At 48.1% G+C, this 13829-nt stretch overlaps 1 protein-coding gene across 1 annotated transcript in view; it reads right to left on the reverse strand.

Annotated features, from left to right (window-relative positions):
* Nucleotides 1-433: 433 nt before the first annotated feature.
* LOC115099581 (G-protein coupled receptor 35-like) overlaps nucleotides 434-13829 on the reverse strand; it is a 51679-nt gene continuing 38283 nt past the window's right edge. Inside the window, exon 4 of the mRNA XM_029617314.1 lies at nucleotides 434-1438. Within this exon, the coding sequence (XP_029473174.1) occupies nucleotides 481-1438 (958 nt within the window). The 3' untranslated portion in view covers nucleotides 434-480. The remainder of the gene's footprint in view (nucleotides 1439-13829) is intronic.

A 13829-nucleotide genomic window follows, 5' to 3' on the forward strand; every position in this document is an offset into this window, starting at 1 on the left:
CCATAGCCTCCAAGAAGGCACTCATATTAGTCAATGTTTTATACCACTAAGAGGGGCAACTAGTAACTTGGGGTGAGGTTTTGGTGGTTGCCTAGGTTTTGCGGGGGGGCAGTTTTACATGTACAGTCACAGGTACGAACAGCACAGTACACATCAATGAAGATTTGATGTGATTTGGAGTGATGAAAGGTACACAAAGATGAGATTTGTACAATGTACTCTCAATGTTGTTTGATGCATTTTCTACCTAGCTGTTAAATTTAACACATGTTGCTATTAAAATAGCACACATTGCAGTATCTCAAAAAACTATCCTAACCATGCCCCCCCTTTTTTTTTTTTTTTTAGCATGGGCGTTACATTTATAGCAAAATAATAAATCTAGATCTAAATTAGAATAAAATAAATTGCTTTGATTTCCATAAATGTTGGCATTCTTATCCAATTCTTCCCAGCAATTAATGAATACGTGACTGTGATTCATTTCATGTCTGGCATTTTTACAGACTGGTTAGCCTTAGATTTGAATTTCAGGAAAGATGCTTCCCAAACTTCTTTGGAGAGAAAGTAATAGCAGAAGATATCTAAACAGCAATTAGAATCAGATAAACATATGGCCAGATGTAAAAATATGTGAACATTTTGTACGACTGAAAAAGATGTACTCACTGATTCCACAGCAAATTTAAGAAGGTATCCAATATGAACAGGAAAAAAACAAATTATAAATACTGCAAGATTAATAGAAATAACCTGGATAATTTTCTTGATAGATTTTGTTTCATGTAGACTTGTACATTCTTTTTTCATAAGACTTCTGATAACATTCAAGGAACAGAAAATCAGGATTATTAATGGTATAAAAAATCCAACAACTGTGAGAATTACAAATGGTTTCATAGGGTCAACAGACGTTTTCTGAAAGCAAAATGTGATTTTTTCCATTCTAGCTGTCAGCGCTCCATATAAGCAAAAAGCAATCATGAATATCCAGAGAAGGCCACAAAGAATAGCTGCTTTCATGGGAGACCTCAAATATTTTGATTTAAGCGGGTATCTAATGGCTAAGTATCGATCAACAGAAATGGTGGTGATTGTTAAGATGCTCATGTACATGTTAACAAAGTATATAAACATTAATGCAATGCAGAACTCTTCTTTCAAAGCCCATTCATATCTGTAGGAATAGAACCTGAATGGGAAGGTGAAGAGAAGACAGCAGTCAGCAACAATTAGATTTGTCATGTATATTCTTGCCTCTGTCCAGCCTTGTAGCTTGCAGCAGAACACCCAGAATGCTAGAGAATTAAAAATAATTCCAAAGAAAAAAACAGGAATATAAATAATCATCTGAAAAAGTTGAACAGCATTGGTCACTGTTATATTGCTGAGGTTGGTGCTGTGGCTGTAGTTCATGCTTGGACTGAGATTCAGAGAGCTGTAATTAAAAAAAGCAAAACAATTTAAATGTGAAATGTAGAATAAGATGCTCATACCGTACATGAATCAAATTTCTTAGCATTCTGGGGCCTATGTAATAAAACTAACAGTAAAAAAGATTCAGCATGCAAATCAGTAAACTTTTAACATGCATGCGACAATGGGACATAATGTGCTATGCAATAAATTTTACCGAGGACATGCTAAAACCCTTAATAGACTGACCTTGGTGGTAATGTAGATATTAGCACAAACAAAGTGCAATGTCCATGCTAGCTACCAGGACATCCTTCATGATAACCTACCTGAATTGAAAGGAATAGTAAGCAAATGAGATTGCTTCAATCTTCTCCCATCAATTTCAGCAGCCACCCTTGCATCTTCACCTTCTCCCCAGACTACTAACCCCAAAAGTTTTACATTTTATTGTTATTTTTTGTTTCATTTATTTGAAATGACATAAACAAAATAAAATGGAAAGCAAAACTTTAGAGATGTGTATCGTTTTTATATATTGTATCGGTTCATAATTTGGTTTTCCCGCAGTTAACTTCGCTTTTTCCACGTTTCTTTTTTTTTTTTTTTTCATTTTTCACTAATTTCGTGTTAGTGTGCATTAATGGGAGTTAGTGCGCACTAAGTCCCATTAGTGTGCACACTAACATTTTTAGTTAGCATGCACTAACTATAGTTAGTGTGCACTGATAGGACTTAGCGCATACTAACTTCCGTTAGCACACTAACATGAAATTCAAATTTTCTCTGAATTTTGGCAAATTATTGTTCGTTTCGAGGCGCTCCCAAAACAGGATGAATTAGACAATTTCATTGAAATTATCTAATTCATCTAAAATAAATGCACTTCTCTACAAAACATAGCAAAATGCATGGGCTGAGGTTCTCTCTTCCCTGCGAAAAAAAAAAACATCACCAGCATAGCAAAAATGTTAACATTGAATTCCTCCCACCTCAGGCCTTCTTCTCTCCCTCCCATATCCGCCAGAGTCACCTTACTGTATACATGGATCTGGAGAAATCCAAATGAGGGAGAAACGATCCCTAGGTGCTATCAAATACACAGCATATGAGTCATGTAGGGCCAATTTTCAAAGAGTTTAGGCCACTAACCTTGGAAGGTAGGCTCCTAAATTAGCCCTTTTCAAAATGCACTAGAGCCGAGAAACTAAATTTTAGGGGTGATACCCCCAAAATTTTTCAAGTTAGTTTTGGAAACATTTGAAGGGTGGGCCATTTCGGGTCCACCTCTGGATCATTGGATTTTTTTAAATCATTTTTCCTTTTGTTTAAAAAAGTCAAACAAACCAAAACACTCCCCAACTCTTCTCATTTAATACAATATTGAGCCCCCCCAACAATTGAGCTCCCCTACCCCCTGCCCACCCTAGCCCTCCCTCCTGACCCCTCCCAAGACTCACCAAAAATTGATGGTATTCTAGCAAAGGGCTCAGGTACAACCTCCCACTCCTGGGCTACAGGCTACAATTAGTCAGAATTGTCCCAGCTGCCCTTTGCCCCTACCATGTGTCAGGGGGTTCCAGTGCCATTGGGCAGCCCCTGTCACATGGTAGGGGCAAAGGGCAGCTGGCACCATTTTGAGTAATGGCAGCCACTGGCCTGGCAATGGGAGGGCACTAGTGAGGGAACTCAATATTTAAATAAATGGGAAAGGTTGGGGTGGGTTTTGGTTTTTTTTTTTAACTTTCCTTTTTTTAACCCCCCTCAAAAAATTATAGGTAAAACAAAACAACATTTACTTTTTTTCCTATCGTTTTTTATTCCTAAAATGTAAAAAATAGGAAATATTTTTACTGCATTTTTCATTGCAAACAAATGCGCACCCATATTAAATTTAGGATTCTAGTTTTATTCGGTCCCTAAATTCTTGCTATTTTTCAGCTGAAAATTTAGGGCCCTAAGTTCATCTGAAAATAAGCACCTAACTTACCCCTAGATTCATCAAGCTGTGATGTACTCTTGCAGGAGGACTCCTATTATAGTGGGGTAATGTTGCCGTGATAGTGGGGCCCCTCTCCAAAAACATATCATGGCTCAATGGTGTGTTCTTTTGTGTCGTGGCCAAACACTGCAACACAAAATAATGTGGTGAGTAGCTCTTTAATGATATGGTGGCCTCAAACTCATGGTCCGCTATCATATTAAAGGGTCGCTGGCACAAAAAACATAAGCCGCGGGCAAATGGGGAGGTTGAGTGGGGGGGTCATTGCTGGCTTCTGTTTCAACCAGCAGCCTGACTCCCCCAAAATAAAAAAAAAGATTAAACTATATGTGCGGCGGTGGCAGCCCCCCTCCCCATAGTCAAAGCTCCCCTCCCCCACCTCTAGGCATCCCGACAATCAAAGCCTCTTACCCCCACCCCCACCCCCTGAAGGAGAAGTCACCCCACCCTCCTGGGCCTCCTGATGGACAAGCCCCCACCCCCTCCAGAGTGAGTGTGAGGGCATGGACCAGTTGGCTAAATTTGAAAATAACAGGGGGGAGGGAAAGGCATAGCCACTGGGCAGATTTCTTTTTTATGTGCATGTTGCTGCTTAACTGGCTGTATGTTGCGCTGGAGGTGGACCCTTGGCCTGGTGCAGGATTGATATGGCCCTCTGGTCAGACCCAGAGAGAGCCTGCCACCAGGAAGCAGAGCACACAAGGAGACAGAGGCTAGCTGGAGCTTTGTCAATAACAGTCCGGGGTTTCCGAAGGTTGAGCCCTTGTGTACACGGACCTCTTGGACATAGGTGGGCCTCAGATGGTCTCCTGGAGAGGTAGCGGAGGGGTGTGCCCACCACGAGCAAGGGTGTGCGGCTGATGCAGAGAGGATGGACTAGATTCGAACTGTAAGCTCCGGAGACCTCAGGGAGGTAACAGTTCAGGAAGGCTCTTCGGGTGAGACAGGCAGTGCCTGCAGTTCTAGTCAGGTGCAGGCTGCGGGTGGAATCCAAGTAGGTTAGTCTGGTAGTCACGATAGGCCAGAAGAGATTGTCAGAGTGAAGCGCAAGGGTCAAAGCCAGAGTATCCATCCAGAAGTGGTCAGCCAAAGCAGGGGTCAATACCAAGATCAGTCCGAGCATATTCAAGGCAGGCAGTGGTCAGTTCCAGGCGGCAGACTAGGACAGTAGTCAGGCAAGCAGTAGTCAGTACTAGGCGGCAGACGAGAAGAGTACTACCTGAGTAAGGACACAGGAAGGAACACAGGGCACAGGAATACTGGAACACACTGAGACGCTGGAACAAGGAGACACTGGAACTAGTTGACACTTATTGTTTGTAAGATTTTGGATGGACCCTTGGACACTGTGGCTGCTGACCACGCCCACGGGGGGAAGTCCCGTGAGAGGCCACAGATCAGGATCAGCTTAGGACACACAACACAGATAGATCTGTTTTTAACAGTATTGAGGAGCCACCAGAAGTGGCAGTAGTGAGCAGAGATGAAGCCCGGCTAGGCTTGTAGTCCCTCAGGGCTCTGAACAGCAATCCCACAATGGCTGTGCTGTAGTGAAGAGAAACTGAGATAGTGAGTACAATGAAGTATATGCAGGGTTCTGGAATAGAGCCTCGTTGGTTGAGTACTCACACAGCGGTTTCTCTAGGTAGGGAACACAGGAGCTGGAGTCGAGGCAGGCTCTCGAGGAGCGAGTACCTGGTTCCAGGGAACAGCTCTGAGAGAAGTAGATGGTAACTCACTGATGGTGTAGGCAGCGGTATCTTCCAGGCAGAAGTGAAGTCCAGGCAGCGAGTCCAGGAACATGGGCCCTCAAGGAGTGAGTACCGGTTCCAGACAGCGACCTGAAAGAGAAGAGAGAGGCCCCGAAGAGCGGGTACCCCAAATAGAGTAAGTCCAATAATGGAGAGGCAGAGTAGCTAGGTATGGAGAGCAAATCCCATCCGTAAGGAGTTCACCAGCGTAGGCTTTTTGTATCTGGGATGTGTGATGTCATCACAAGGGGATGCCCCTGAGGTTCGCGCCAAAGAAAGTATTTGAAGCAGAGCCACGCAGCGCGCGCGCCCTAAGGCAGCTGGACAGCATGGCGGTAGGCAGCGCCCAAGCCGGGCCGGGGACACCGGAGAGGACGGCAGGCAGACGCTGCGGCAGCCAAACGTCTGTCAACCACGGGAGGAGTCGCCAGAGAGGGAAGGAGGGCGGAGTGGAGACGACGGGCAGCGACAGTTGTAACAGACACTGGAACAAGGAAATGCTGGAACACAGAATTAGACAAACAGGTACACCATGGTGTCAACCTGACTGCCAAGGCGAGGTCCTGGGGGCAGGACCTCGCTTTATATAGGGCTTCTATGTGATGTCATCAATTCACATCCGAGTCTGGTTTCCCGCACTTGGCCCTTTAACGATCGAGATGTCAGCCGCGCGTGCACCTAGGGGCGGGGCCGAAGCGGCTGAAGATGTGGAGCCATGACAGGAGCTCCGCTGCGAGGCCTGCAGCTTGGAGGAACCCGGAGAGGGCCATGGTGAGCGACAGGGATGGAAGGAGCTGGCAGCAGTGGCAAGACCGGAGCTGGTTGAGGGCAGCGCGAGATAAGCAGGTCAAGTCGTGGCACCCACGCGGCCGGGACACACAACAGTACCCCCCCTTCTAGGTCTCCTCCTTACCAGTCTGGGTTTTTCAGGGTGATCTCGGTGGAAGCCCAGGAGCAGATTTTTGTCAAAATGTGGTGAGAGGGCTCCCAAGAGTTCTCTTCTGGGCCGAAGCCCTCCTATGACAGGAGGTACTCCCAGTGGCCTCGAGGGCGTCGGACGTCCAGGACTTCTTTGACTTGTAAGGTGTTTTCAGGTTCAGGGAAGGTTCAGGGAAGGCCAGGAAAGGATCAAGGGTTTGAGAAATGACACGTGGAATGTGTTGTGAATCCCCATGGAAGCTGGCAGTTTCAGTTGGTAAGTGACTGCTCCTACCAGTCAAAGAAAGGGGAATGGACTAATAAACTTGGGAACTAGCTGTTGTGAAGGCAACTACAGCCGGATGTGTTTAGTACTAAGCCAGACTTTTTGTCCAGGTAGGAACAGCGGTGTGGCACAACGATGGGCGTCTGTGATGCGCTTGGCCTGGTCAGCTGCTTGGCAGAGCTGATCCCTTACTTGGTACCAGAGCCAGCGTATGGTCTGTGCTTTAGATTGGGCTGCAGGTGAGGGTACCCTGAGTGGAACCGGCAGTGGTAGGCGAGGTTGACGGCCAAAGATTACGGTGAAGGGGGGAACCTCCTTGGCAGATGTGATATGGGTATTATGTGATAGTTCTGCCCATGGCAGGAGGTCAGATCAGTTATCTTGCTGATCGTTAACATATGATCGCAGGAAGGTTTTCAAAAACCGACTGGTCCTCTCGGCCTGGTTATTTGCTTGCGTATGATATGTTGAATTTAAGTTTAACATGATATTGAACTTCTCACAGAGAGACCTCCAATATTTAGCAGCAAATTGAGGGCCACGATTAGAGACGATATCTCGTGGTAGTCCATGTAAACAAAATACGTGGGTTAAGAAGAGCCGAGCTAGCTCTGGAACCGATGGGAGTCCAGGTAAGGGGACAAAGTGGGCAATTTTTGAGAACCGGTCTATTATGACCCAGATTACCATATTTCCTTTCGAAGAAGGCAGATCCACGATGAAGTCTGTGGAAAGACTAGACCAAGGCTCGGTGGGCTCAGGAAGTGGTTGAAGAAGCCCCCATGGGCGACCAGTCGGGGTTTTTTGATGTACACAAACTGGACAGGACTCCACGTATTCTTGGGAGTCCTTAGTCATACCAGGCCACCAATAGTGCCTTCGGAGGATCTCGAGAGTTCGGGCTCGGCTGGGGTGACCGGCTAGATTGGAGTCGTGAGCCCAACGAAGTACACATTCAAGGAGTTGGCAGGGGACCACCATCTTCCTGGCTGGTACCATGGTGGTGACTGCAATAGATATGCAAGCTGGATCAGTAATGTGCCTGGGAGTCTCGGGTGTGTCTCCTGGCTCGACGAAGGGAGAAAGGGCGTCTGCCCAGATATTTTTTGCTGCTGGGCAATAGCAGAGCTCGAAGTTGAAGCATGCAAAGAATAGGTCCCTGCAGATTGTCTTGGGTTAAGTAACTGGGCCTCCTTTAGGTGTTCCAGGTTTTTATGGTTGGTAAATATTGTGAATCTATGTTGCACCCCTTTAAGCCAGGGACGTTATTCTTGGAGGGCAAGTTTCACTGCTAGGAGTTTGTGGTCCCCTATGGTATAATTTTGTTCTGTGGAGGAAAATTTATGTAAATAAAAGGAACATGGAACTAGGGTTCCCTTGGTGGAGTATTGACTCAAGACCACTCTTGGCCCAATGGCGGATGCATTGACTTCGACTATGAAGGGGCGGTTAGGATCCGGGTGACATAAACATGGGCCAGTACAGAAGGCCTCTTTCAAGGCATGGAATGCTGATTGGGCCTTGGGGCTCCACACTCGAGGATCACATCCTTTCCTCATCAAAGCAGTGAGTGGAGCGGCCAGTGTGGAGTAATTGGCGATGAGGTTTCAATAGTAATTTGTAAATCCAAGGAATCTTTGTTGGGCTCGGAGACCCACTGGTTGAGGCCAATCTCGAATACCCTGGAGTTTGTAGGGGTCCATGGTGAACCCAAAGTTGGTGATGATGTAGCCCAGGAAGGGGAGACTAAGTTGCTCAAAAATGCACTTCTCCAATTTAACATAGAGATGGTGTTCTCTAAGATGCTGGAGGTCTGTTTGAACATGGGAATGATGAGAGTTCAGATCTTTGGAGAAGATAAATATATCGTCCAGATACATTACGACGAATGAGTATAAAAGTTCCCAGAAAATCTCATTAGCCACTGGAAGACTGCAGGAGCATTGCAAAGCCCGAAGGGCATTACTATGTACTCGTAGTGTCCGTCTCTTGTGTTCAAGGTGGTTTTCTAGATGTCTTCTGGTTGGATTTGTACTAGGTTATATGCCCCACGTAGATCCAGTTTAGTAAAGATTTGTGCACCCTGCAGGCAGTCGAACAGTTCACTGATAAGTGGCAGTGGGTACCAGTCCTTACGGATTACTGCATTCAAACCTTTGTAGTCTATGCATGGTCTTAGACTGTCATCCTTTTTCTTTACAAAAAAGAACCCAGCGCCTGCCAGGGAAATAGAGGGTCTTATGAACCCTTTGGCCAAATTTTCCTTGATATATGCTGACATCGCTTGGGATTCTGGGAGTGAAAGAGGATAGGTTCTGCCCTTGGGAGGCATGGTTACAGGTAGGAGTTCTATAGGACAGTTGAACTTCCAGAGTGGAGGCAGGATATTGGTGTTTTGTTTGGAGATTATGTCTTTAATTCCAAGTACAGAGCAGGTAATCTGGGAAGGGTTGTAGAGCTTAGGACAGTCATGGATTGAGACACTTTCCATAAACAGTGGGTTTGACCTTGAGTGCCCCACTGGTGAGTTGCAGGGATTGCTAGTCAAAGTGGGGTGCATATAACTGGAGCCAAGGAAGTCCAAGGACAACGGGTTGTGTTGATCATTTCAAGATCAAGAGGGAGATCTCCTTGTCATGGAGGGTCCCAACAGTGAGGCGAATAGACAAAGTATAGTGCGTGATATGATCAGGGAGAGGTTCTCCTTGAATTGAGGTGATGCATAGTTGTGCCTCCAATGGTTGGACGGGTATCTGAAGGAGTGTGACAATCTCTTCTAAAATAAAATGTCCACTCACCCCTGTGTCCAGGAGGGCGGGGGTGGCAAATGAAAGTGACTCACTAAGGAGGGAGACAGGCAGCAACAGTTGAGGGCCAGAAACTGTAGCGCCCAAGCTCGGAACCCCTGCCGGAAGCACAGGACAAGACTGGAGAAGATGTCCGGAGCCACCGCAATACAAGCAGAGACCAGATTTTCTTCGTCAGAGACGTTCCTCTGGAGTCAGGCGGCCAGGGTTGATCTGCATTGTCTCGTCAGGAGGTTGAGGGGACTCTGGTAAGGCCTTCAACCAAGGGCTCGTCAAACAGGATGGCCATAGGGCAGGAGGTCAAAGAGCTCTTACCTCCTGCTGCTGTTGCCGAAGACGGTAGTCGATTCTACTGACCAGGGAGATCAGGTCTTCGAAAGATACGGGGATCTCGCGGGTGGATAGCTCATCTTTAAGGGCAGAAGACAGTCCCTCGAGGTAGAGTGCCCACAGGCAGTCCTCTTGCCACCCCAACTCAGTTGCTAGAGTTCTGAACTCCACTGTATATTCAGTGAGGAAGTGCGAACCTTGACAGAGGTGGAGTAGGTGGGGGCCAGCGACCGCCTGTTGACCTGAGTCCTCGAAGATGCATCGGAAGACAGAGATGAACTGAGAAAGTTGGCGAAGAATTGTGTCGGAATGCTCCCAGAGCAGGGAAGCCCATGCCAGGGTCTTCCCATCAAGACGCGAGAGGATAAATGTAATCTTTGTCACTTCATCGGGAAAAAGCGAGGGTTGCAGTGAGAACTGCATATAACATTGATTTATGAAGCCTCAAAAGAGGCGAGGATCCCCATTGAAATGGGGTGGAGCCGGGAGGGCCAGTGGTGCCCATGAGGATAAGGTATGGGCAAGAGCCCCTGGGTTGGCCATGGCAGATTCCTCCAATTGGGAACACATCTTTTCCATGGAGGAGACCAACGCTTCCATGATTCTTTGTTATTCTCGGACATGAGTGACCAGACCAGGGATGGCCTGCAAGGCAAGAGACTCTGCTGAGTCCATGGCCTTGGCAACCTGTTGCGCTGGAGGTGGAGCCTTGGCCTGGTGCAGGATTGATTCGGCCCTCTGGTCGGACCCAGAGAGCACCTGCCACCAGGAGGCGGAGCCCTCGAGGAGACAGAGGCTAGCTGGAGCTTCACCAATTACAGTCCAGGGTTTCCGCAGGTTGAGCCCTTGGGTACATGGACCGCCTGGACTTAGGTAGCGGGGGGTGTGCCCACCACGGAGCAAGGGTGTGTGGCTGATGAAGAGAGGTTAGACTAGACCTAAACTGGAAGCTCTGGAGACATCAGGGAGGTAACAGTTCAGGAAGGCTCTGTGGGCGAGACAGGCAGTGCCTGTGGGTCTAGTCGGGTGAAGGCCGTGGGTGGAATCCAAGCAGGTTGATCTGGTAGTCACGGTAGGACAGAAGAGAGTGTCCGAGTGAAGCGCAAGGGTCAAGGCCAGAGTATCCATCCAGAAGTGGTCAGCCAAAACAGGGGTCAATACCAAGGTCAGTCCGAGCATAGTCAAGGCAGGCAGTGGTCAGTTCCAGGTGGCAGATGGGGAGAGTAGTCAGGCAGGCAGTGGTCAGTACCAGGCAGCAGACTAGAAGAGTACTACCTGAGAAATGACACAGGAAGGAACACAGGGTGCAGGAACACTGGAACACACTGAGATGCTGGAACAAGGAGACACTGGAACAAGGAAACGCTGGAATACAGGATTAGGCAAACTAGTATACCACGGTGTCGACCCGATTGCCAAGGCGAGGTCCTGGGAGCAGGGCCTCGCTTTATATAGGGCTTCTATATGATGTCATCAATTTGTGTCCGAGTCGGGTTTCCCGTGCTTGGCCCTTTAAAGATTGAGACGTCGGCTGCACATGCGCCTAGGAGCGGGGCTGAAGCGGCTGAAGACACGGAGCCCTGACGGGAGCTCTGCTGCAAGGCCTGCGGCATGGAGGAAACTGGAGAGGGCCGTGGTGAGCGACGGGGATGGCGGGAGCTGGCATCAGCGGCGAGACCGGAGCTGGTTGAGGGCAACGCGAGGTGAGCAGGCCGGTCGCGGCACCTAAGCGGCCAGGACATTCAACACTATATTCTTTTGAATACAGCCAGTCAAGCCTTAAATTATCCGGCCACATACAGCTGGATAACTTTAAGACTGCTCTGAGGCAGTCCTAAAAATATCTAACTTACAGCTAAATTCATCAAAATGCTATAAATATAGCAGAATTAGCATCCACAATAAAAATGGGTGTGGTTCGGCTACTTCTGCATCACATTGGCTATTTCTGTGAAGTGTGATGTGTCAATGCATCACTCATAATTAGCCGCATGGCGCATCATTAGCCGCATCACACGTAGATTTATGAGTGGAGGACTATTTTGTTTGTTTATGTATACAAGTTTCCTGCAGCTGTCTCTTTGAGGGTGTGTCTGGACTTGGAGAGAGAGGAGGTAGGTGTTGTTTAATGGATAGTTAAGGTTAGGAGGTTCTTGCAATTACTGAGTGAGTTGTTCTGTTTGGTGTTCTCATCTGTTTCCCTTTCCTTGTTCTCTTTTGTCTTTTTCTGTGTGTGAAAGCATTTTTTGCTTGTCAGGTTTGTCTGACGTTTTGTGAGGAGGAGTTGTGGTGGAGGAGTGAAGTGGAGTGTAAGAGAGGAAGATTGAGGAGGTGTGGTGTTGTGGTGAGGAAGAGTGAGGAGGAGTGATGATTGTGGTGAAGAGGAGTGTGGTTGTGATGAGGAAGAGTGAGGAGAATGGAGCATGAGAGGCATGGGGAGAGAGGAGAGGCATAAGGGGAGGAGGAAGGAGGGGAGTGATGAGGTAGGAGGAAAAGTAGGGACAGAGACAGGAGGAGGAGTAGAGATAGGCATGATGGAAGGGCTAGGAGGAAGCGGGAAGGGGTAGGCAGGCGAGGACGGAAGGAGGAGGTCAGCAGGCTAGGGATAGAGAGAGAGGGCAGAGGGGAAGGGAGTTTTTAAGCCAGGGATAAGAGGAGGAAGGAAGGGAGGGGAGACAGGAATGGGGATGAGAGCGAGAAAAGGGAGGACACCTCTCTGGAAGTGGAAGTGACTCTCACCTCTGGCAACTAGGCAGCAGGGCGCCCTTATTTCAGGGCTCTCAAGTTTAGTATTGAGGACAATGAGATGCTCATCGCTGGGGTCCTCAAGCATTACCCAATGCTTTTTGGGAACCAAGCAGTGAGGACATCGAAACAGCCAAGGACTAGAACTGGCACACCATTGCTCAGGCGATATCAAGGCAGAGCGGTATAGAATGCAGTGCAGAGCAGGTGGCCTACAGTACCAGGATATCACGGCCCAATTAAAGATGAAGGTCTGCAGCCGCAACAAATACTTCCAGCAGACCGGAGGAGCCCTTGCCCAATTATACTCACACCCATGGAGTAGTGCCTCATCCAGTGGCTGGGAACATATGTGTTTGAGGGCATGGCTGAGTGGCTAGATACCACACAAGCCAAAGCCGGTACATTCACTTCACCTGAAAATTGCCTGGCTGCTACAGTTGTGCACATCATTTGGCATAAGATGCTCTCATTGATAATGTAAAGTGTGCATGTCTTGTATATACCACTTATCATTGGTACTTATGTCTTCTTTGTTTCCACAACTCTTGCCCAGGACTCTGCTGGTCCCAGCCATCAAGCCCCAAGAATAATCAGTGAAGCCCCAGGGAGCAGTCATGCAGCTAGACTTTTCCATGCCCCTTTGCTTATAGATGCAGAGACCCAGTTCAGTGAGAAGTAGTAGCAGCAGCAGCAGCAGCAACAACAGCAGCACAGCCCACTCCTGGAAGTCCTGGGCTCAGCAAGCCCACTGTATGTGAGCTTGAATATTTCAGCCTTAATGGATTAACCCAGCTGCAATGGGACACTGTTCAGCCAACACAACCTCGCTCCAGCACACCACATCACTAGCACGAGGCAGCAGGCACTTCGGTAGAGCAGCCCACCAGCCCCATCATGCCCCTTCTGGAGCCTGAAACCTCATCTTGCCACGTGACTAGCACAGTACCAGCACCAGCTCTGGCACCAGCACTGTGACCATCATAGCCACCAGCACTGTCACCAATACAGGCTTCTATGCAGGAGCAGTTGGACTGGCTAGAAAGGAGCCATCGTGTCAACCTACACCACATTCTGGCAAATCTACTGCGCCTGAGGAGGGCAGTCAATGGGCACACCCAGGCCCTGCATGCCCAGATGGCAGTGCAGGCACAGGGTCTCACAAAAGTAGCAACATCAATCAATAACTTCACCAGTGTGATGACACAGATTCTACAAAGAATGATGGAGCTTGCACCTGTGCCTTCCCCAGCATCACAGGACTCAATGACATGCAGCAGTCCCCGGTCTGAGAGATGACCCAGGGGTAGACTCCCTCCCCCCATGAACATGCTGCCCCCAAGCGGAAAACCACAGAGTAGCAAAGGGCCATGAAGAATGCAAACAGCTGGCATCTAACAGCTAAGAACAAGACTTGTTGGACAAGCCTGGCCAGGCCTCTGTACAGAGTTCCTGTGCTAGCTACATGGAAGAAGCCTGCTGGGCCCGTCTTGACTACAGAGTTTTGGTGCCAGATAAAAGAAAGAAGCATTCTGGGCCATTCCTAATTACAGAGTTCCTGTGCTCACTTGATG

Source organism: Rhinatrema bivittatum, chromosome 9 (genome assembly GCF_901001135.1).
Source record: "Rhinatrema bivittatum chromosome 9, aRhiBiv1.1, whole genome shotgun sequence".
Classification (NCBI taxonomy): domain Eukaryota; kingdom Metazoa; phylum Chordata; class Amphibia; order Gymnophiona; family Rhinatrematidae; genus Rhinatrema; species Rhinatrema bivittatum.